Source organism: Ranitomeya imitator, chromosome 5 (genome assembly GCF_032444005.1).
Source record: "Ranitomeya imitator isolate aRanImi1 chromosome 5, aRanImi1.pri, whole genome shotgun sequence".
Classification (NCBI taxonomy): Eukaryota; Metazoa; Chordata; class Amphibia; order Anura; family Dendrobatidae; genus Ranitomeya; species Ranitomeya imitator.
The window spans coordinates 17,679,581-17,695,996 of NC_091286.1; the positions used below are offsets into that span (position 1 = coordinate 17,679,581).

The following is a 16,416-nucleotide window of genomic DNA, read 5'->3' on the forward strand; positions in this document are numbered from 1 at the left end:
CCAGGAGAGAACGGTGTCCTTGAGGCCGATGGAGCGGAGCATAGTGAGGAGGAGCTGATGATCCACAGTATCGAATGCTGCGGAGAGATCCAAGAGAATTAGCATGGAGTAGTGACCATTAGATTTAGCTGTTAGTAGGTCATTAGAGACTTTAGTGAGGGCAGTTTCAGTAGAGTGTAAAGAGCGGAAGCCAGATTGAAGAGGGTCTAGAAGAGAGTTATCTGAGAGATAGCGGGTAAGACGGGAGTGGACCAGGCCTTCGAGGAGTTTAGAGATGAAGGGAAGATTAGAGACAGGTCTATAATTAGCGGCACAGTTTTGATCGAGGGATGGTTTTTTAAGTAATGGATGTATGATGGCATGCTTAAATGAGGAGGGAAAAATACCGGAAGTGAGAGAAAGGTTGAATATTTTTGTTAGGTGAGAGGTGACAGCCGGGGAAAGGGACTGGAGGAGATGTGACGGAATGGGGTCACTGGTGCAAGTGGTCGGGCGAGAAGATGCAAGGAGCCTGCTTACTTCTTCTTCTGTAACTGGTTCAAAGTCAGAGAGTGAACTAGATGCAGTGGGGGAGGGAGGACAGTGCATGGTATGAAGAGATTGGGAGATGATTTCCTGTCGATTGTGGTCAATTTTTTCTTTGAAGTAATTGGCCAGATCGTCAGCACGGAGATCCGTGGTTGGGGCCTGCTCTCTTGGGTTGAGTAGGGACTGGAAAGTGTCAAAGAGACGTTTAGGGTTATTGGACAGGGAGGTGATGAGGGTGTTGAAGTAGGTTTGTTTGGAGAGGTGAAGGGCAGAATTGTATGTCTTTAGCATGAACTTATAATGGATGAAATCTTCGGGTAGATTAGATTTTCTCCACAGACGTTCTGCGCACCTGGAGCACCGCTGCAGGAAACGCGTTTGCAGCGTGTGCCACGGTTGTCGCCGTCTGTGCCGAGTTGTTTTATGTATAGGAGGAGCAGCTTCATCCAGAGCACTTTGCAGGGTTTCATTGTAATGCTTCAATGCAGAATCAGGACATGAGATGGAGGAGATTGGGGCCAATGAGGACTGCAAGTTCTTCATAAGTTTCTGGGTGTTAATGGCCTGTATGTTTCTATAAGTGTGGAAAGTGGGGGTGACCTCAGCGGGATGGCAGTTCTTGATAGAGAATGAAAGAAGGTTGTGGTCAGAGAGCGGGAGAGGGGAGTTTGTGAAATCATCCACTGAGCAAAGCCAGGAGAAGACCAAGTCGAGGGAGTTTCCATCTTCATGCTTTGGAGAGTTAGTATCCTGCAAGAGGCCGAAAGAGGAGGATAGAGATAAAAGGTGAGAAGCAGATGGGGAGAGGGAAGAAGCAATGGGGATGTTGAAATCACCCATGATGAGGGTGGGGGTGTCACAGGAGAGAAAGTGTGGAAGCCAGGTGGCAAAGTGATCCAGGAACTGATGAGAGGGGCCGGGAGGATGATACACCACCACCACTCGCATGGAGAAGGGGACGTAGAGTCTGACCACATGGACCTCAAAGGAAGGGAAGACAAGTGAGGGTACTTGGTGGATAACTTTGAAGGTACATTTGGGTGAAAGGAGCAGACCAACGCCTCCACCTGCTCTGTTGTCCGATCGTGGGGTATGAGAAAAGTGTAGTCCACCATATGAAAGAGCAGCAACAGCGGTGGTGTCTGACTGCTGGATCCAGGTTTCAGTAAGAGCCAGGAGATTAAGAGAATTAGAAAGGAAGAAGTCATGAATGAAGGAGAGTTTATTATACACAGAGCGAGAATTCCAAAGGGCACAATTCAAAAAGACAGAAGGCATGCAGGGAATATTAATAAGGTTAGAGTAAACAAATTTACAATGACAGACTGGTACAGAGGGGAGAGGACCCTGTCCTTGCAGACTTACATTCTATGGGATAATGGGGAAGAGACAGGAGGTCGGTGTGCTGCAGCACTGGTGTTGGTGAGGCGGCAACTTGGGTGGTGGTGAGACGGCAGCTCGGGTGGTTGGTGAAGCGGCAGCTCTGGCAGTGGCGATGCAGCAGCTCGGTGGTTGGTGACGTGGCAGCAGCTCGGATGGTTGGTGAGGCGGCCGCTCGGGTGCTTGGTGAGGCGGCCGCTCGGGTGCTTGGTGAGGCGGCCGCTCGGGTGCTTGGTGAGGCGGCCGCTCGGGTGCTTGGTGAGGCGGCCGCTCGGGTGCTTGGTGAGGCGGCCGCTCGGGTGCTTGGTGAGGCGGCAGAATGGTTATTGTAGGCTGTAGGCTTTCCTGAAGAGAAGGGTTTTCAGGTTCCATCTGAAGGATCTGAGGGTGGTGGATAGTCGGACGTGTTGGGGCATGGAATTCCAGATGATGGGGGATATTCGGGAGAAATCTTGGAAGCGGTTGTGTGAGGAACGAATAAGTGTGGAGGAGAGAAGGAGGTCTTGGGAGGATCGGAGATTACGTAAGGGAAGATATCGAGAGATTAGTTCAGAGATATAAGGAGGGGACAGGTTGTGGATGGCTTTGTAGATTAGTGTTAGTAATTTGAACTGGATTCGTTGGGGAATTGGGAGCCAGTGGAGGGATTTGCAGAGGGGAGAAGCAGGGGAGTAGCGAGGAGAGAGGTGGATTAGCCGGGCAGCAGAGTTGAGGACAGACTGGAGTGGTGCAAGGGAGTTAGCGGGGAGGCCACAGAGGAGGGTGTTGCAATAATCGAGGCGGGAGATGATGAGGGCATGCACAAGAGTTTTAGTAGATTGTGGGCTGAGGAAGGGACGGATTCTGGCAATATTTTTGAGTTGGAGGCGACAGGAGGTGGCAAGAGTTTGGAAGTGTGGTTTGAAGGACAGGGCAGAGTCGAGAGTTACCCCGAGGCAGCGGATTTCAGGTGCGGGAGAAAGCGTGATGCCGTTTACCATAATAGGAAACAGGAACACATAACACTATTATCCATAATAGATAGATCAGGTAGGGGGAAAAACGTGATATGGGGGAAAGATGATGAGTTCGGTTTTGTCTACATTGAGTTTTAGGAAGTGAGAGGTGAAGAAGGAGGATATGGCAGAAGAGAGGTGACACCTGGGCCAGAGAGGTAGATCTGAGTGTCGTCCACATACAAGTGGTACTGGAAGCCATGGGAATTTATGAGTTGTCCTAGGCCAAGGGTATAGAGGAAAAAAGTAGAGACCCTAGGACAGAGGCTTGAGGGACTCCAACAGAGAGGGCAAGGTGAGGAGGTAGTGTGGGAGTGGGAAACGCTAAATGTGCGGTCGGAAAGGTATGAGGAGATCCAGGACAGGGCAAGGCCTTTGATGAGGGAAGAAAAAGTCTGTAGCAGTAGGCAGTGGTCAACTGTGTCGAAAGCAAAGGACAGGTCGAGAAGGAGGAGGATGGAGAACTGTCTGTTGGCTTTAAGTCATTAGTAATTTTGGTCAGGGCAGTTTCGTTGGAGTGGTGCGGGCGGAAGCCAGATTGGAGGTTGTCAAGGAGTTAGATGAGAGGTGGGAGGAAAATGGACCATGGACATGCTGCTACTTGATCTTAAACAGTTAAAAGGGGCAGTATAGTATTTGTGACCCCCAATTCCCCGGAGGACTGTAGGTTGCACAAGTGTTAGGATGATTTTCGTCAGTACCTTAGTGAGACCAGTTCTGTAATGCTGCGCTGTGGGGAGCCATATGGCGGCACATACACTGCTCCATACTCTCCAGCATCTGGTTGGGATGTTTTAGCCCTGGTCCAGAAACATCTTTAGGTGGGGATTATGCAGACTCTGCCTCTTTTGTTTTTAGACTGGGCATGTCCAAATTTGCTGCGATTGCTTCCAAGATTTGGGACATCACTGAGTTTGGGACCGTAGACTGTGAAGCTTTCACCAGGTAGCGCACACTGGAGCATGCATGTATGGACACTCACCTGACGAGGTCGGTCATGCAGGATCCCACCACGACCACCTGTGGACGATCCGGATCCATGGTGATAACAGCGGGAGCTGGTGGAGGAGAAAGATGAATAATCAGCGTGTGTTCGGACGACCGGGGCGAAGGTCACCAGCAGAACTTTCACCGTACGCAGCCTCGGCCTGAAATATGCTGAATAAGGGCATTTCCGTGACAGACAAAAAAACGAAAACTACTACAGGTGTACGATATGCTACCCTGCTGAAAAAAGGTGAACTACACGTCCCAGCAATCCTGCTGATCCATATTATCTGTAACTTTATAAAGGAGGCGAATCAGATGTGTAATTTCTACTGTACAGGTAGAGATACAAGCAAACATCAAGAAGGACGGAAGTGCCCGACTGCCAGGAAGTGTTGTGAGAGGAACAAGAAGGTGGACGCTCCACGAGAGCTTATGAGAATAGCAATGGAACAGTCACGGGGGTCCTGGCTGTCAGTAAGGCCCAGACTGGGGAGGTGGAGGAACCTGTAAAGAGCCTCCCGAGACCCGGATAGATCTACTACTAATATCCAGCGCCTCTGACGGTAGCATTTAGGCAGTCCCCCACCGCTGCCCACCTGCCCAGGATTTCTCTGGTCACATCATTCCCCACTACCCCTATTTATGGACCTTTCCGAGACCAGAACATTGAGGGTTAATCAATATTCACGCTCCAATCCGCTGATCAGAGGGGCCGCGGCAGCGGATATGGCAGCAGGCAGTGACCTACTTGATGGCAGATACAAATACAATCTGCTGAAACAGTCAGCGGATTCAAGCTGTGGAAACCACGGGCAGCAGGAATTGGAGCCTGGCTGCATTATTGCCACAATGTAGGTTTTACTCCACAACATTGCGGCATTTCAGGCAAAGCAGCAGCATACGGGATATTATACAGCAGTACTGAGCAGTGTAGCTGTAAGTCCAGCCCAAGGGGAGAAAACACTTTATAAAAGGCCGCATGGAAGACAAAATGTAGCAGCACTGTAATTCCAGCACTGGACGGAGATCAAGGAGAAGTAGGAAGGACGTTGTCCAGGAGTACTCAGCAGTGTAGCTGTGACACCAGCTCTAAGGTAATTGAAAACAGGTGCTTTAGTCTGCGTGAACTGCCCCACAGACTATAACAGGGGGAGGCGCTCAGTTTCACGTTTTTTTTCTTCACAATTTAATCTCATTTTTATTTTTCAGAGCATTGAACAGTGAAGTAAGTGGATTTGTGGTAAACTACAAGCCTTCCCGCTAGATACAGGCCCCGGCCGGCTGCGGAAAGTAACAAAGTCCGGACTCTGGGAGACGGAGGAGAAGAAAACAGAATTCTGTATCTTGAAGGGGTTAACACGGTCTCCATTCACTGACAGCAAACAGAGATCCTGAATATGTACAGTAATTATTCACAGAGGAAGCAATGAAACCGCACACAGAAACGGTGTGAAAACTGCCCAGCTGTAACGCGCTCTTTTCTAACCTCCAGCAGACTATACTGAGAGCCGCAGCGGCACCGCACCGTCTCCCTGCGGCCCCTCGGCCGCACTGCGCCCGCTCCCGTCACCACACTGCAGTGTCCAGAGCCGCCGCTGAGAAGTGCTCACCACGTGACAGGTTTCGCCCATTTGGATCACGAGGCAAAAGTCACGTGACAGTCCAACGCGGAAATACAACAACTGTGCTGCGCTCTGCCTCCATAGCAACTGAGTAATACTACTGAGGGCTGTCCAGGACCATGCCTGAGGAAAAAAAATACACCGGGGCCGGGTGTACAGCGTCTACCTGTAATCTGCCCCACCGGAATTGTGTCTGAGAATGAATAATAATGTTAGAGATCTTCATAAGACAGTAAGAGTCCATGCAGGAAAAATTACACATGACAGGCGTTATCTAGGGCAGCTCAGCGTGGGGACCTGACTGGAAGACCCTGAATTTCCTGCTGGATGGACGCAGCATCTCCTGGGGTGAGTGACAGCGACGGGAAATTACCGGGGACCCGCTGTGTGCAGGGTCTGTCACCGAGAACAAGTGTCCTGCAGGCGGCGTGTGCATCACCGGTATGTAGTGACTGCACCAGCAGAATAGTGAGTGCAGCTCTGGAGTATAATACAGGAGGTAACTCAGGATCAGTAATGTAATGTATGTACACAGTGACTGCACCAGCAGAATAGTGAGTACAGCTCTGGGGTATAATACAGGATGTAACTCAGGATCAGTAATGTATGTACACAGTGACTGCACCAGCAGAATAGTGAGTGCAGCTCTGGAGTATAATACAGGATGTAACTCAGGATCAGTAATGTAATGTATGTACACAGTGACTGCACCAGCAGAATAGTGAGTGCAGCTCTGGAGTATAATACAGGATGTAACTCAGGATCAGTAATGTATATACACAGTGACTGCACCAGCAGAATAGTGAGTGCAGCTCTGGAGTATAATACAGGATGTAACTCAGGATCAGTAATGTAATGTATGTACACAGTGACTGCACCAGCAGAATAGTGAGTGCAGCTCTGGAGTATAATACAGGATGTAACTCAGGAGCAGTAATGTAATGTATGTACACAGTGACTGCACCAGCAGAATAGTAAGTGCAGCTCTGGAGTATAATACAGGGTGTAACTCAGGATCAGTAATGTAATGTATGTACACAGTGACTGCACCAGCAGAATAGTGAGTGCAGCTCTGGAGTATAATACAGGATGTAACTCAGGATCAGTAATGTAATGTATGTACACAGTGACTGCACCAGCAGAATAGTGAGTGCAGCTCTGGAGTATAATACAGGATGTAACTCAGGATCAGTAATGTAATGTATGTACACAGTGACTGCACCAGCAGAATAGTGAGTGCAGCTCTGGGGTATAATACAGGAGGTAACTCAGGATCAGTAATGTAATGTATGTACACAGTGACTGCACCAGCAGAATAGTGAGTGCAGCTCTGGGGTATAATACAGGGTGTAACTCAGGATCAGTAATGTAATGTATGTACACAGTGATTGCACCAGCAGAATAGTGAGTGCAGCTCTGGAGAATAATACAGGATGTAACTCAGGATCAGTAATGTAATGCATGTACACAGTGACTGCACCAGCAGAATAGTGAGTGCAGCTCTGGGGTATAATACAGGAGGTAACTCAGGATCAGTAATGTAATGTATGTACACAGTGACTGCACCAGCAGAATAGTGAGTGCAGCTCTGGGGTATAATACAGGGTGTAACTCAGGATCAGTAATGTAATGTATGTACACAGTGATTGCACCAGCAGAATAGTGAGTGCAGCTCTGGAGAATAATACAGGATGTAACTCAGGATCAGTAATGTAATGCATGTACACAGTGACTGCACCAGCAGAATAGTGAGTGCAGCTCTGGAGTATAATACAGGATGTAACTCAGGATCAGTAATGTAATGTATGTACACAGTGACTGCACCAGCAGAATAGTGAGTGCAGCTCTGGAGTATAATACAGGATGTAACTCAGGATTCGTAATGTAATGTATGTACACAGTGACTGCACCAGCAGAATAGTGAGTGCAGCTCTGGGGTATAATACAGGATGTAACTCAGGATCAGTAATGTAATGTATGTACACAGTGACTGCACCAGCAGAATAGTGAGTGCAGCTCTGGGGTATAATACAGGATGTAACTCAGGATCAGTAATGTAATGTATGTACACAGTGACTGCACCAGCAGAATAGTGAGCGCAGCTCTGGAGTATAATACAGGATGTAACTCAGGATCAGTAATGTAATATATGTACACAGTGACAGCACCAGCAGAATAGTGAGTGCAGCTCTGGAGTATAATACAGGAGGTAACTCAGGATCAGTAATGTATGTACACAGTGACTGCACCAGCAGAATAGTGAGTGCAGCTCTGGAGTATAATACAGGATGTAACTCAGGATCAGTAATGTAATGTATGTACACAGTGACTGCACCAGCAGAATAGTAAGTGCAACTCTGGAGTATAATACAGGATGTAACTCCGGATCAGTACTGTAATGTATGTACACAGTGACTGCACCAGCAGAATAGTGAGTGCAGCTCTGGAGTATAATACAGGATGTAACTCAGGATCCGTAATGTAATGTATGTACACAGTGACTGCACCAGCAGAATAGTGAGTGCAGCTCTGGGGTATAATACAGGATGTAACTCAGGATCAGTAATGTAATGTATGTACACAGCGACTGCACCAGCAGAATAGTGAGTGCAGCTCTGGAGTATAATACAGGAGGTAACTCAGGATCAGTAATGTATGTACACAGTGACTGCACCAGCAGAATAGTGAGTGCAGCTCTGGAGTATAATACAGGAGGTAACTCAGGATCAGTAATGTAATGTATGTACACAGTGACTGCACCAGCAGAATAGTGAGTGCAGCTCTGGGGTATAATGCAGGATGTAACTCAGGATCAGTAATGTATGTACACAGTGACTGCACCAGCAGAATAGTGAGTGCAGCTCTGGAGTATAATACAGGAGGTAACTCAGGATCAGTAATGTAATGTATGTACACAGTGACTGCACCAGCAGAATAGTGAGTGCAGCTCTGGGTATAATACTGGGTGTAACCCAGGATCAGTAATGTAATGTATGTACACAGTGACTGCACCAGCAGAATAGTGAGTGCAGCTCTGGGGTATAATGCAGGATGTAACTCAGGATCAGTAATGTAATGTATGTACACAGTGACTGCACCAGCAGAATAGTGAGTGCAGCTCTGGAGTATAATACAGGATGTAACTCAGGATCAGTAATGTAATGTATGTACACAGTGACTGCACCAGCAGAATAGTGAGTGCAGCTCTGGGGTATAATACAGGATGTAACTCAGGATCAGTAATGTAATGTATGTACACAGTGACTGCACCAGCAGAATAGTGAGTGCAGCTCTGGAGTATAATACAGGATGTAACTCAGGATCAGTAATGTAATGTATGTACACAGTGACTGCACCAGCAGAATAGTGAGTGCAGCTCTGGAGTATAATACAGGATGTAACTCAGGATCCGTAATGTAATGTATGTACACAGTGACTGCACCAGCAGAATAGTGAGTGCAGCTCTGGGGTATAATACAGGATGTAACTCAGGATCAGTAATGTAATGTATGTACACAGCGACTGCACCAGCAGAATACTGAGTGCAGCTCTGGAGTATAATACAGGAGGTAACTCAGGATCAGTAATGTATGTACACAGTGACTGCACCAGCAGAATAGTGAGTGCAGCTCTGGAGTATAATACAGGAGGTAACTCAGGATCAGTAATGTATGTATGTACACAGTGACTGCACCAGCAGAATAGTGAGTGCAGCTCTGGGGTATAATGCAGGATGTAACTCAGGATCAGTAATGTATGTACACAGTGACTGCACCAGCAGAATAGTGAGTGCAGCTCTGGAGTATAATACAGGAGGTAACTCAGGATCAGTAATGTAATGTATGTACACAGTGACTGCACCAGCAGAATAGTGAGTGCAGCTCTGGGTATAATACTGGGTGTAACCCAGGATCAGTAATGTAATGTATGTACACAGTGACTGCACCAGCAGAATAGTGAGTGCAGCTCTGGGGTATAATGCAGGATGTAACTCAGGATCAGTAATGTAATGTATGTACACAGTGACTGCACCAGCAGAATAGTGAGTGCAGCTCTGGAGTATAATACAGGATGTAACTCAGGATCAGTAATGTAATATATGTACACAGTGACTGCACCAGCAGAATAGTGAGTGCAGCTCTGGGGTATAATACAGGATGTAACTCAGGATCAGTAATGTAATGTATGTGTATGTACACAGTGACTGCACCAGCAGAATAGTGAGTGCAGCTCTGGGGTATAATACAGGATGTAACTCAGGATCAGTAATGTAATGAATGTACACAGTGACTGCACCAGCAGAATAGTGAGTGCAGCTCTGGGGTATAATACAGGATGTAACTCAGGATCAGTAATGTAATGTATGTACACAGTGACTGCACCAGCAGAATAGTGAGTGCAGCTCTGGGGTATAATACAGGATGTAACTCAGGATCAGTAATGTAATGTATGTACACAGTGACTGCACCAGCAGAATAGTGAGTGCAGCTCTGGGGTATAATACAGGATGTAACTCAGGATCAGTAATGTAATGTATGTACACAGTGACTGCACCAGCAGAATAGTGAGTGCAGCTCTGGGGTATAATACAGGATGTAACTCAGGATATGTAATGTATGTACACAGCGTCTGTACCAGCAGAATAGTGAGTGCAGCTCTGGGGTATAATACAGGATGTAACTCAGGATCAGTAATATAATGTATGTACATTGTGACTGCACCAGCAGAATAGTGAGTGCAGCTCTGGGGTATAATACAGGATGTAACTCAGGATCAGTAATATAATGTATGTACACAGTGACTGCACCAGCAGAATAGTGACTGCAGCTCTGGAGAATAATACAGGATGTAACTCCGGATCAGTAATATAATGTATGTACACAGTGACTGCACCAGCAGAATAGTGAGTGCAGCTCTGGAGTATAATGCAGTATGTAACTCAGGATCAGTAATGTAATGTATGTACACAGTGACTGCACCAGCAGAATAGTGAGTGCAGCTCTGGGGTATAATACAGGATGTAACTCCCGATCAGTAATATAATGTATGTACACAGTGACTGCACCAGCAGAATAGTGAGTGCAGCTCTGGAGTATAATACAGTATGTAACTCCGGATCAGTAATATAATGTATGTACACAGTGACTGCACCAGCAGAATAGTGAGTGCAGCTCTGGAGTATAATACAGTATGTAACTCAGGATCAGTAATGTAATGTATGTACACAGTGACTGCACCAGCAGAATAGTGAGTGCAGCTCTGGGGTATAATACAGGATGTAACTCCGGATCAGTAATATAATGTATGTACACAGTGACTGCACCAGCAGAATAGTGAGTGCAGCTCTGGAGTATAATACAGTATGTAACTCAGGATCAGTAATGTAATGTATGTACACAGTGACTGCACCAGCAGAATAGTGAGTGCAGCTCTGGAGTATAATACAAGAGGTAACTCAGGATCAGTAATGTAATGCATGTACACAGTGACTGCACCAGCAGAATAGTGAGTGCAGCTCTGGGGTATAATACAGCATGTAACTCAGGATCAGTAATGTAATATATGTACACAGTGACAGCACCAGCAGAATAGTGAGTGCAGCTCTGGAGTATAATACAGGAGGTAACTCAGGATCAGTAATGTATGTACACAGTGACTGCACCAGCAGAATAGTGAGTGCAGCTCTGGGGTATAATACAGGATGTAACTCAGGATCAGTAATGTAATGTGTGTACACAGTGACTGCACCAGCAGAATAGTGAGTGCAGCTCTGGGGTATAATACAGGATGTAACTCAGGATCAGTAATGTAATGTATGTGTATGTACACAGTGACTGCACCAGCAGAATAGTGAGTGCAGCTCTGGGGTATAATACAGGATGTAACTCAGGATCAGCAATGTATGTACACAGTGACTGCACCAGCAGAATAGTGAGTGCAGCTCTGGGGTATAATACAGGATGTAACTCAGGATCAGTAATTTAATGTATATACACAGTGACTGCACCAGCAGAATAGTGAGTGCAGCTCTGGGGTATAATACGGGATGTAACTCAGGATCAGTAATGTAATGTATGTACACAGTGACTGCACCAGCAGAATAGTGAGTGCAGCTCTGGGGTATAATACAGGATGTAACTCAGGATCAGTAATGTAATGTATGTACACAGTGACTGCACCAGCAGAATAGTGAGTGCAGCTCTGGGGTATAATACAGGATGTAACTCAGGATCAGTAATGTAATGTATGTACACAGTGACTGCACCAGCAGAATAGTGAGTGCAGCTCTGGGGTATAATACAGGATGTAACTCAGGATCAGTAATGTAATGTATGTACACAGCGTCTGCACCAGCAGAATAGTGAGTGCAGCTCTGGGGTATAATACAGGATGTAACTCAGGATCAGTAATATAATGTATGTACATTGTGACTGCACCAGCAGAATAGTGAGTGCAGCTCTGGGGTATAATACAGGATGTAACTCAGGATCAGTAATATAATGTATGTACACAGTGACTGCACCAGCAGAATAGTGACTGCAGCTCTGGAGAATAATACAGGATGTAACTCCGGATCAGTAATATAATGTATGTACACAGTGACTGCACCAGCAGAATAGTGAGTGCAGCTCTGGAGTATAATGCAGTATGTAACTCAGGATCAGTAATGTAATGTATGTACACAGTGACTGCACCAGCAGAATAGTGAGTGCAGCTCTGGGGTATAATACAGGATGTAACTCCCGATCAGTAATATAATGTATGTACACAGTGACTGCACCAGCAGAATAGTGAGTGCAGCTCTGGAGTATAATACAGTATGTAACTCCGGATCAGTAATATAATGTATGTACACAGTGACTGCACCAGCAGAATAGTGAGTGCAGCTCTGGAGTATAATACAGTATGTAACTCAGGATCAGTAATGTAATGTATGTACACAGTGACTGCACCAGCAGAATAGTGAGTGCAGCTCTGGGGTATAATACAGGATGTAACTCCGGATCAGTAATATAATGTATGTACACAGTGACTGCACCAGCAGAATAGTGAGTGCAGCTCTGGAGTATAATACAGTATGTAACTCAGGATCAGTAATGTAATGTATGTACACAGTGACTGCACCAGCAGAATAGTGAGTGCAGCTCTGGAGTATAATACAAGAGGTAACTCAGGATCAGTAATGTAATGCATGTACACAGTGACTGCACCAGCAGAATAGTGAGTGCAGCTCTGGGGTATAATACAGGATGTAACTCAGGATCAGTAATGTAATATATGTACACAGTGACAGCACCAGCAGAATAGTGAGTGCAGCTCTGGAGTATAATACAGGAGGTAACTCAGGATCAGTAATGTATGTACACAGTGACTGCACCAGCAGAATAGTGAGTGCAGCTCTGGGGTATAATACAGGATGTAACTCAGGATCAGTAATGTAATGTGTGTACACAGTGACTGCACCAGCAGAATAGTGAGTGCAGCTCTGGGGTATAATACAGGATGTAACTCAGGATCAGTAATGTAATGTATGTGTATGTACACAGTGACTGCACCAGCAGAATAGTGAGTGCAGCTCTGGGGTATAATACAGGATGTAACTCAGGATCAGCAATGTATGTACACAGTGACTGCACCAGCAGAATAGTGAGTGCAGCTCTGGGGTATAATACAGGATGTAACTCAGGATCAGTAATTTAATGTATATACACAGTGACTGCACCAGCAGAATAGTGAGTGCAGCTCTGGGGTATAATACGGGATGTAACTCAGGATCAGTAATGTAATGTATGTACACAGTGACTGCACCAGCAGAATAGCGAGTGCAGCTCTGGGGTATAATACGGGATGTAACTCAGGATCAGTAATGTAATGTATGTACACAGTGACTGCACCAGCAGAATAGTGAGTGCAGCTCTGGAGTATAATGCAGGATGTAACTCAGGATCAGTAATGTAATGTATGTACACAGTGACTGCACCAGCAGAATAGTGAGTGCAGCTCTGGAGTATAATACAGGATGTAACTCAGGATCAGTAATGTAATGTATGTACACAGTGACTGCACCAGCAGAATAGTGAGTGCAGCTCTGGAGTATAATACAGTATGTAACTCAGGATCAGTAATGTAATGTATGTACACAGTGACTGCACCAGCAGAATAGTGAGTGCAGCTCTGGGGTATAATACAGGATGTAACTCAGGATCAGTAATTTAATGTATGTACACAGTGACTGCACCAGCAGAATAGTGAGTGCAGCTCTGGGGTATAATACGGGATGTAACTCAGGATCAGTAATGTAATGTATGTACACAGTGACTGCACCAGCAGAATAGTGAGTGCAGCTCTGGGGTATAATACGGGATGTAACTCAGGATCAGTAATTTAATGTATGTACACAGTGACTGCACCAGCAGAATAGTGAGTGCAGCTCTGGGGTATAATACGGGATGTAACTCAGGATCAGTAATGTAATGTATGTACACAGTGACTGCACCAGCAGAATAGTGAGTGCAGCTCTGGGGTATAATACGGGATGTAACTCAGGATCAGTAATGTAATGTATGTACACAGTGACTGCACCAGCAGAATAGTGAGTGCAGCTCTGGGGTATAATACAGGATGTAACTCCGGATCAGTAATATAATGTATGTACACAGTGACTGCACCAGCAGAATAGTGAGTGCAGCTCTGGAGTATAATACAGTATGTAACTCAGGATCAGTAATGTAATGTATGTACACAGTGACTGCACCAGCAGAATAGTGAGTGCAGCTCTGGAGTATAATACAGGAGGTAACTCAGGATCAGTAATGTAATGCATGTACACAGTGACTGCACCAGCAGAATAGTGAGTGCAGCTCTGGGGTATAATACAGGATGTAACTCAGGATCAGTAATGTAATGTATGTACACAGTGACTGCACCAGCAGAATAGTGAGTGCAGCTCTGGAGTATAATACAGGATGTAACTCAGGATCAGTAATGTATGTACACAGTGACTGCACCAGCAGAATAGTGAGTGCAGCTCTGGAGTATAATACAGGATGTAACTCAGGATCAGTAATGTAATGTGTGTACACAGTGACTGCACCAGCAGAATAGTGAGTGCAGCTCTGGGGTATAATACAGGATGTAACTCAGGATCAGTAATGTAATGTATGTGTATGTACACAGTGACTGCACCAGCAGAATAGTGAGTGCAGCTCTGGAGTATAATACAGGATGTAACTCAGGATCAGTAATGTAATGTATGTACACAGTGACTGTACCAGCAGAATAGTGAGTGCAGCTCTGGGGTATAATACAGGATGTAACTCAGGATCAGTAATGTAATGTATGTACACAGTGACTGCACCAGCAGAATAGTGAGTGCAGCTCTGGAGTATAATACAGGATGTAACTCAGGATCAGTAATGTAATGTATGTACATAGTGACTGCACCAGCAGAATAGTGAGTGCAGCTCTGGAGTATAATGCAGGATGTATTGCAGTGACTCCACCTTTCCATAATGACAATATCCTATTAAAGTTTTATTTCATTTGTTATTTATTGATTGTAATTGTTATTATAAATATTTTCATACATTTTTAGAAAATGGAAAATCTTTTTTGAAAACAAGTTTGATGTTGGTATATTTAGTCTTTTATGTGCGTTTTCCTCCAGGCTGTTACTGTGCAGAATGTCCCCTGAGGTCACCCTGAACCGCATTGCCCCCGCGCTCTCCCCGTTCATATCCAGCGTGGTCAGGAATGGCAGAGTGGGTCTGGACTCCACCAGCTGCCTGCGGATAACGGACCTGAAGTCTGGGTACGTGACTGAAGACCCCGGGGGTCCCTGACATTCCTTCTTTTCTGTTTGCTCACACTATGACAGTTCTCCTGGAGCAGAAGGTGCTGAATACATGAAGAGGCCTTTAATGAGTGTGTTGTGTCTTCTTAGTGGCCGGTGTCTCCGTCCGTCAGAGAGTGCAAAAACGCTGGCACTTTTAATTAATTGGACAAGAAAACGTCCCGGCTCCTTTCCTGCTTTTTCTATTTCGTTGTACCTGATTCAATCTGTCGTGAAAACACCAAAAGTGGCTAAACGTTTGCTCAACTCCACACTGTGCAAACTTTTGCCAACTTTTCAGATCTTTTCTAGCAGTTTGATGAATCGGCCCCTCTGTGCTTTGTTTCCGTTCATGTTGTTTTTTTCCTGCCGTTCAGCGCACTGATCGGTAACACCGGCTCCCCCCGCAGGCTGTGCGCCGTTATAGCGATCTCGCTCTGAGCGCCTGCACCGCAGCCTCATGGATGTGAATGTGGCCACATTGCAGCCTGCAGATTACCTGCACCTATTTCAGTTTTCTTGCAGGATTTCGTGTCGCAGATGATCTCTGCAAATTCTTTAATTTGGATACAGTAAAACTCTACAACTTTTTACCCTGTTTATCCAGTAGATAGAAAAATATTTAGAATTGAGAGTCCTCAGTGATTGATACCTTTTAATGGCGAACTGAGAAGATGGTAACAAATTGCGGCTTTGGTAAATATTCTAGGGGTTCCTAGATAAGGAGCGCGTGAGGTTTATTGTCCTGTGATTGGGGTCCGGTTCTGTGTTGTGATGCCCCCACACGGTCCGAGGATGAAGACATAATTCCACCCGACACCTTCATTCCTGCTCCTAATGTGTGGCAGGTCATCATTAGTCGGTATCCCCGACTCTTCTGTCTCTCCACGATGTAAAGTTTCCTTTCATCAGAGGACAGGGGGCTTCTGACAATGATGCTTCTTGGATTTGGGGGCTTCCTAAATCACAGAAGTCTGGAAATATGGATTGTAGTCCGGCATCTTTTTGTAGTAAAGGTTGTCGCTTCCTCCAGATTTGGATTGGAGGTGACGACTAGAGGCACCCGGTT

At 45.8% G+C, this 16,416-nt stretch overlaps 2 protein-coding genes across 5 annotated transcripts in view; one reads left to right on the forward strand and one right to left on the reverse strand.

The window, feature by feature from the left end:
- The window catches only part of RBKS (ribokinase), a 65,372-nt gene extending 59,857 nt beyond the window's left edge, over positions 1-5,515 (reverse strand). Inside the window, exons 1-2 of the mRNA XM_069768339.1 lie at positions 5,380-5,515; positions 3,886-3,961 (exon numbers count right to left, since the gene is read on the reverse strand). Of these exons, the coding sequence (XP_069624440.1) occupies positions 3,886-3,944 (59 nt within the window). The 5' untranslated portion in view covers positions 3,945-3,961; positions 5,380-5,515. The remainder of the gene's footprint in view (positions 1-3,885; positions 3,962-5,379) is intronic.
- A 231-nt stretch (positions 5,516-5,746) lies between these two features.
- The window catches only part of BABAM2 (BRISC and BRCA1 A complex member 2), a 142,078-nt gene continuing 131,408 nt past the window's right edge, over positions 5,747-16,416 (forward strand). For 2 of the 4 annotated variants that reach the window (XM_069768340.1, XM_069768342.1), the window contains exons 1-2: positions 5,747-5,863; positions 15,183-15,326. In XM_069768340.1, coding sequence (XP_069624441.1) covers positions 15,199-15,326 — 128 coding nt within the window. In that variant the 5' untranslated portion in view covers positions 5,747-5,863; positions 15,183-15,198. Of the gene's footprint in view, positions 5,957-15,182; positions 15,327-16,416 lie in introns of all 4 variants that reach the window. The other 2 variants (XM_069768341.1, XM_069768343.1) reach the window with 1 other exon arrangement.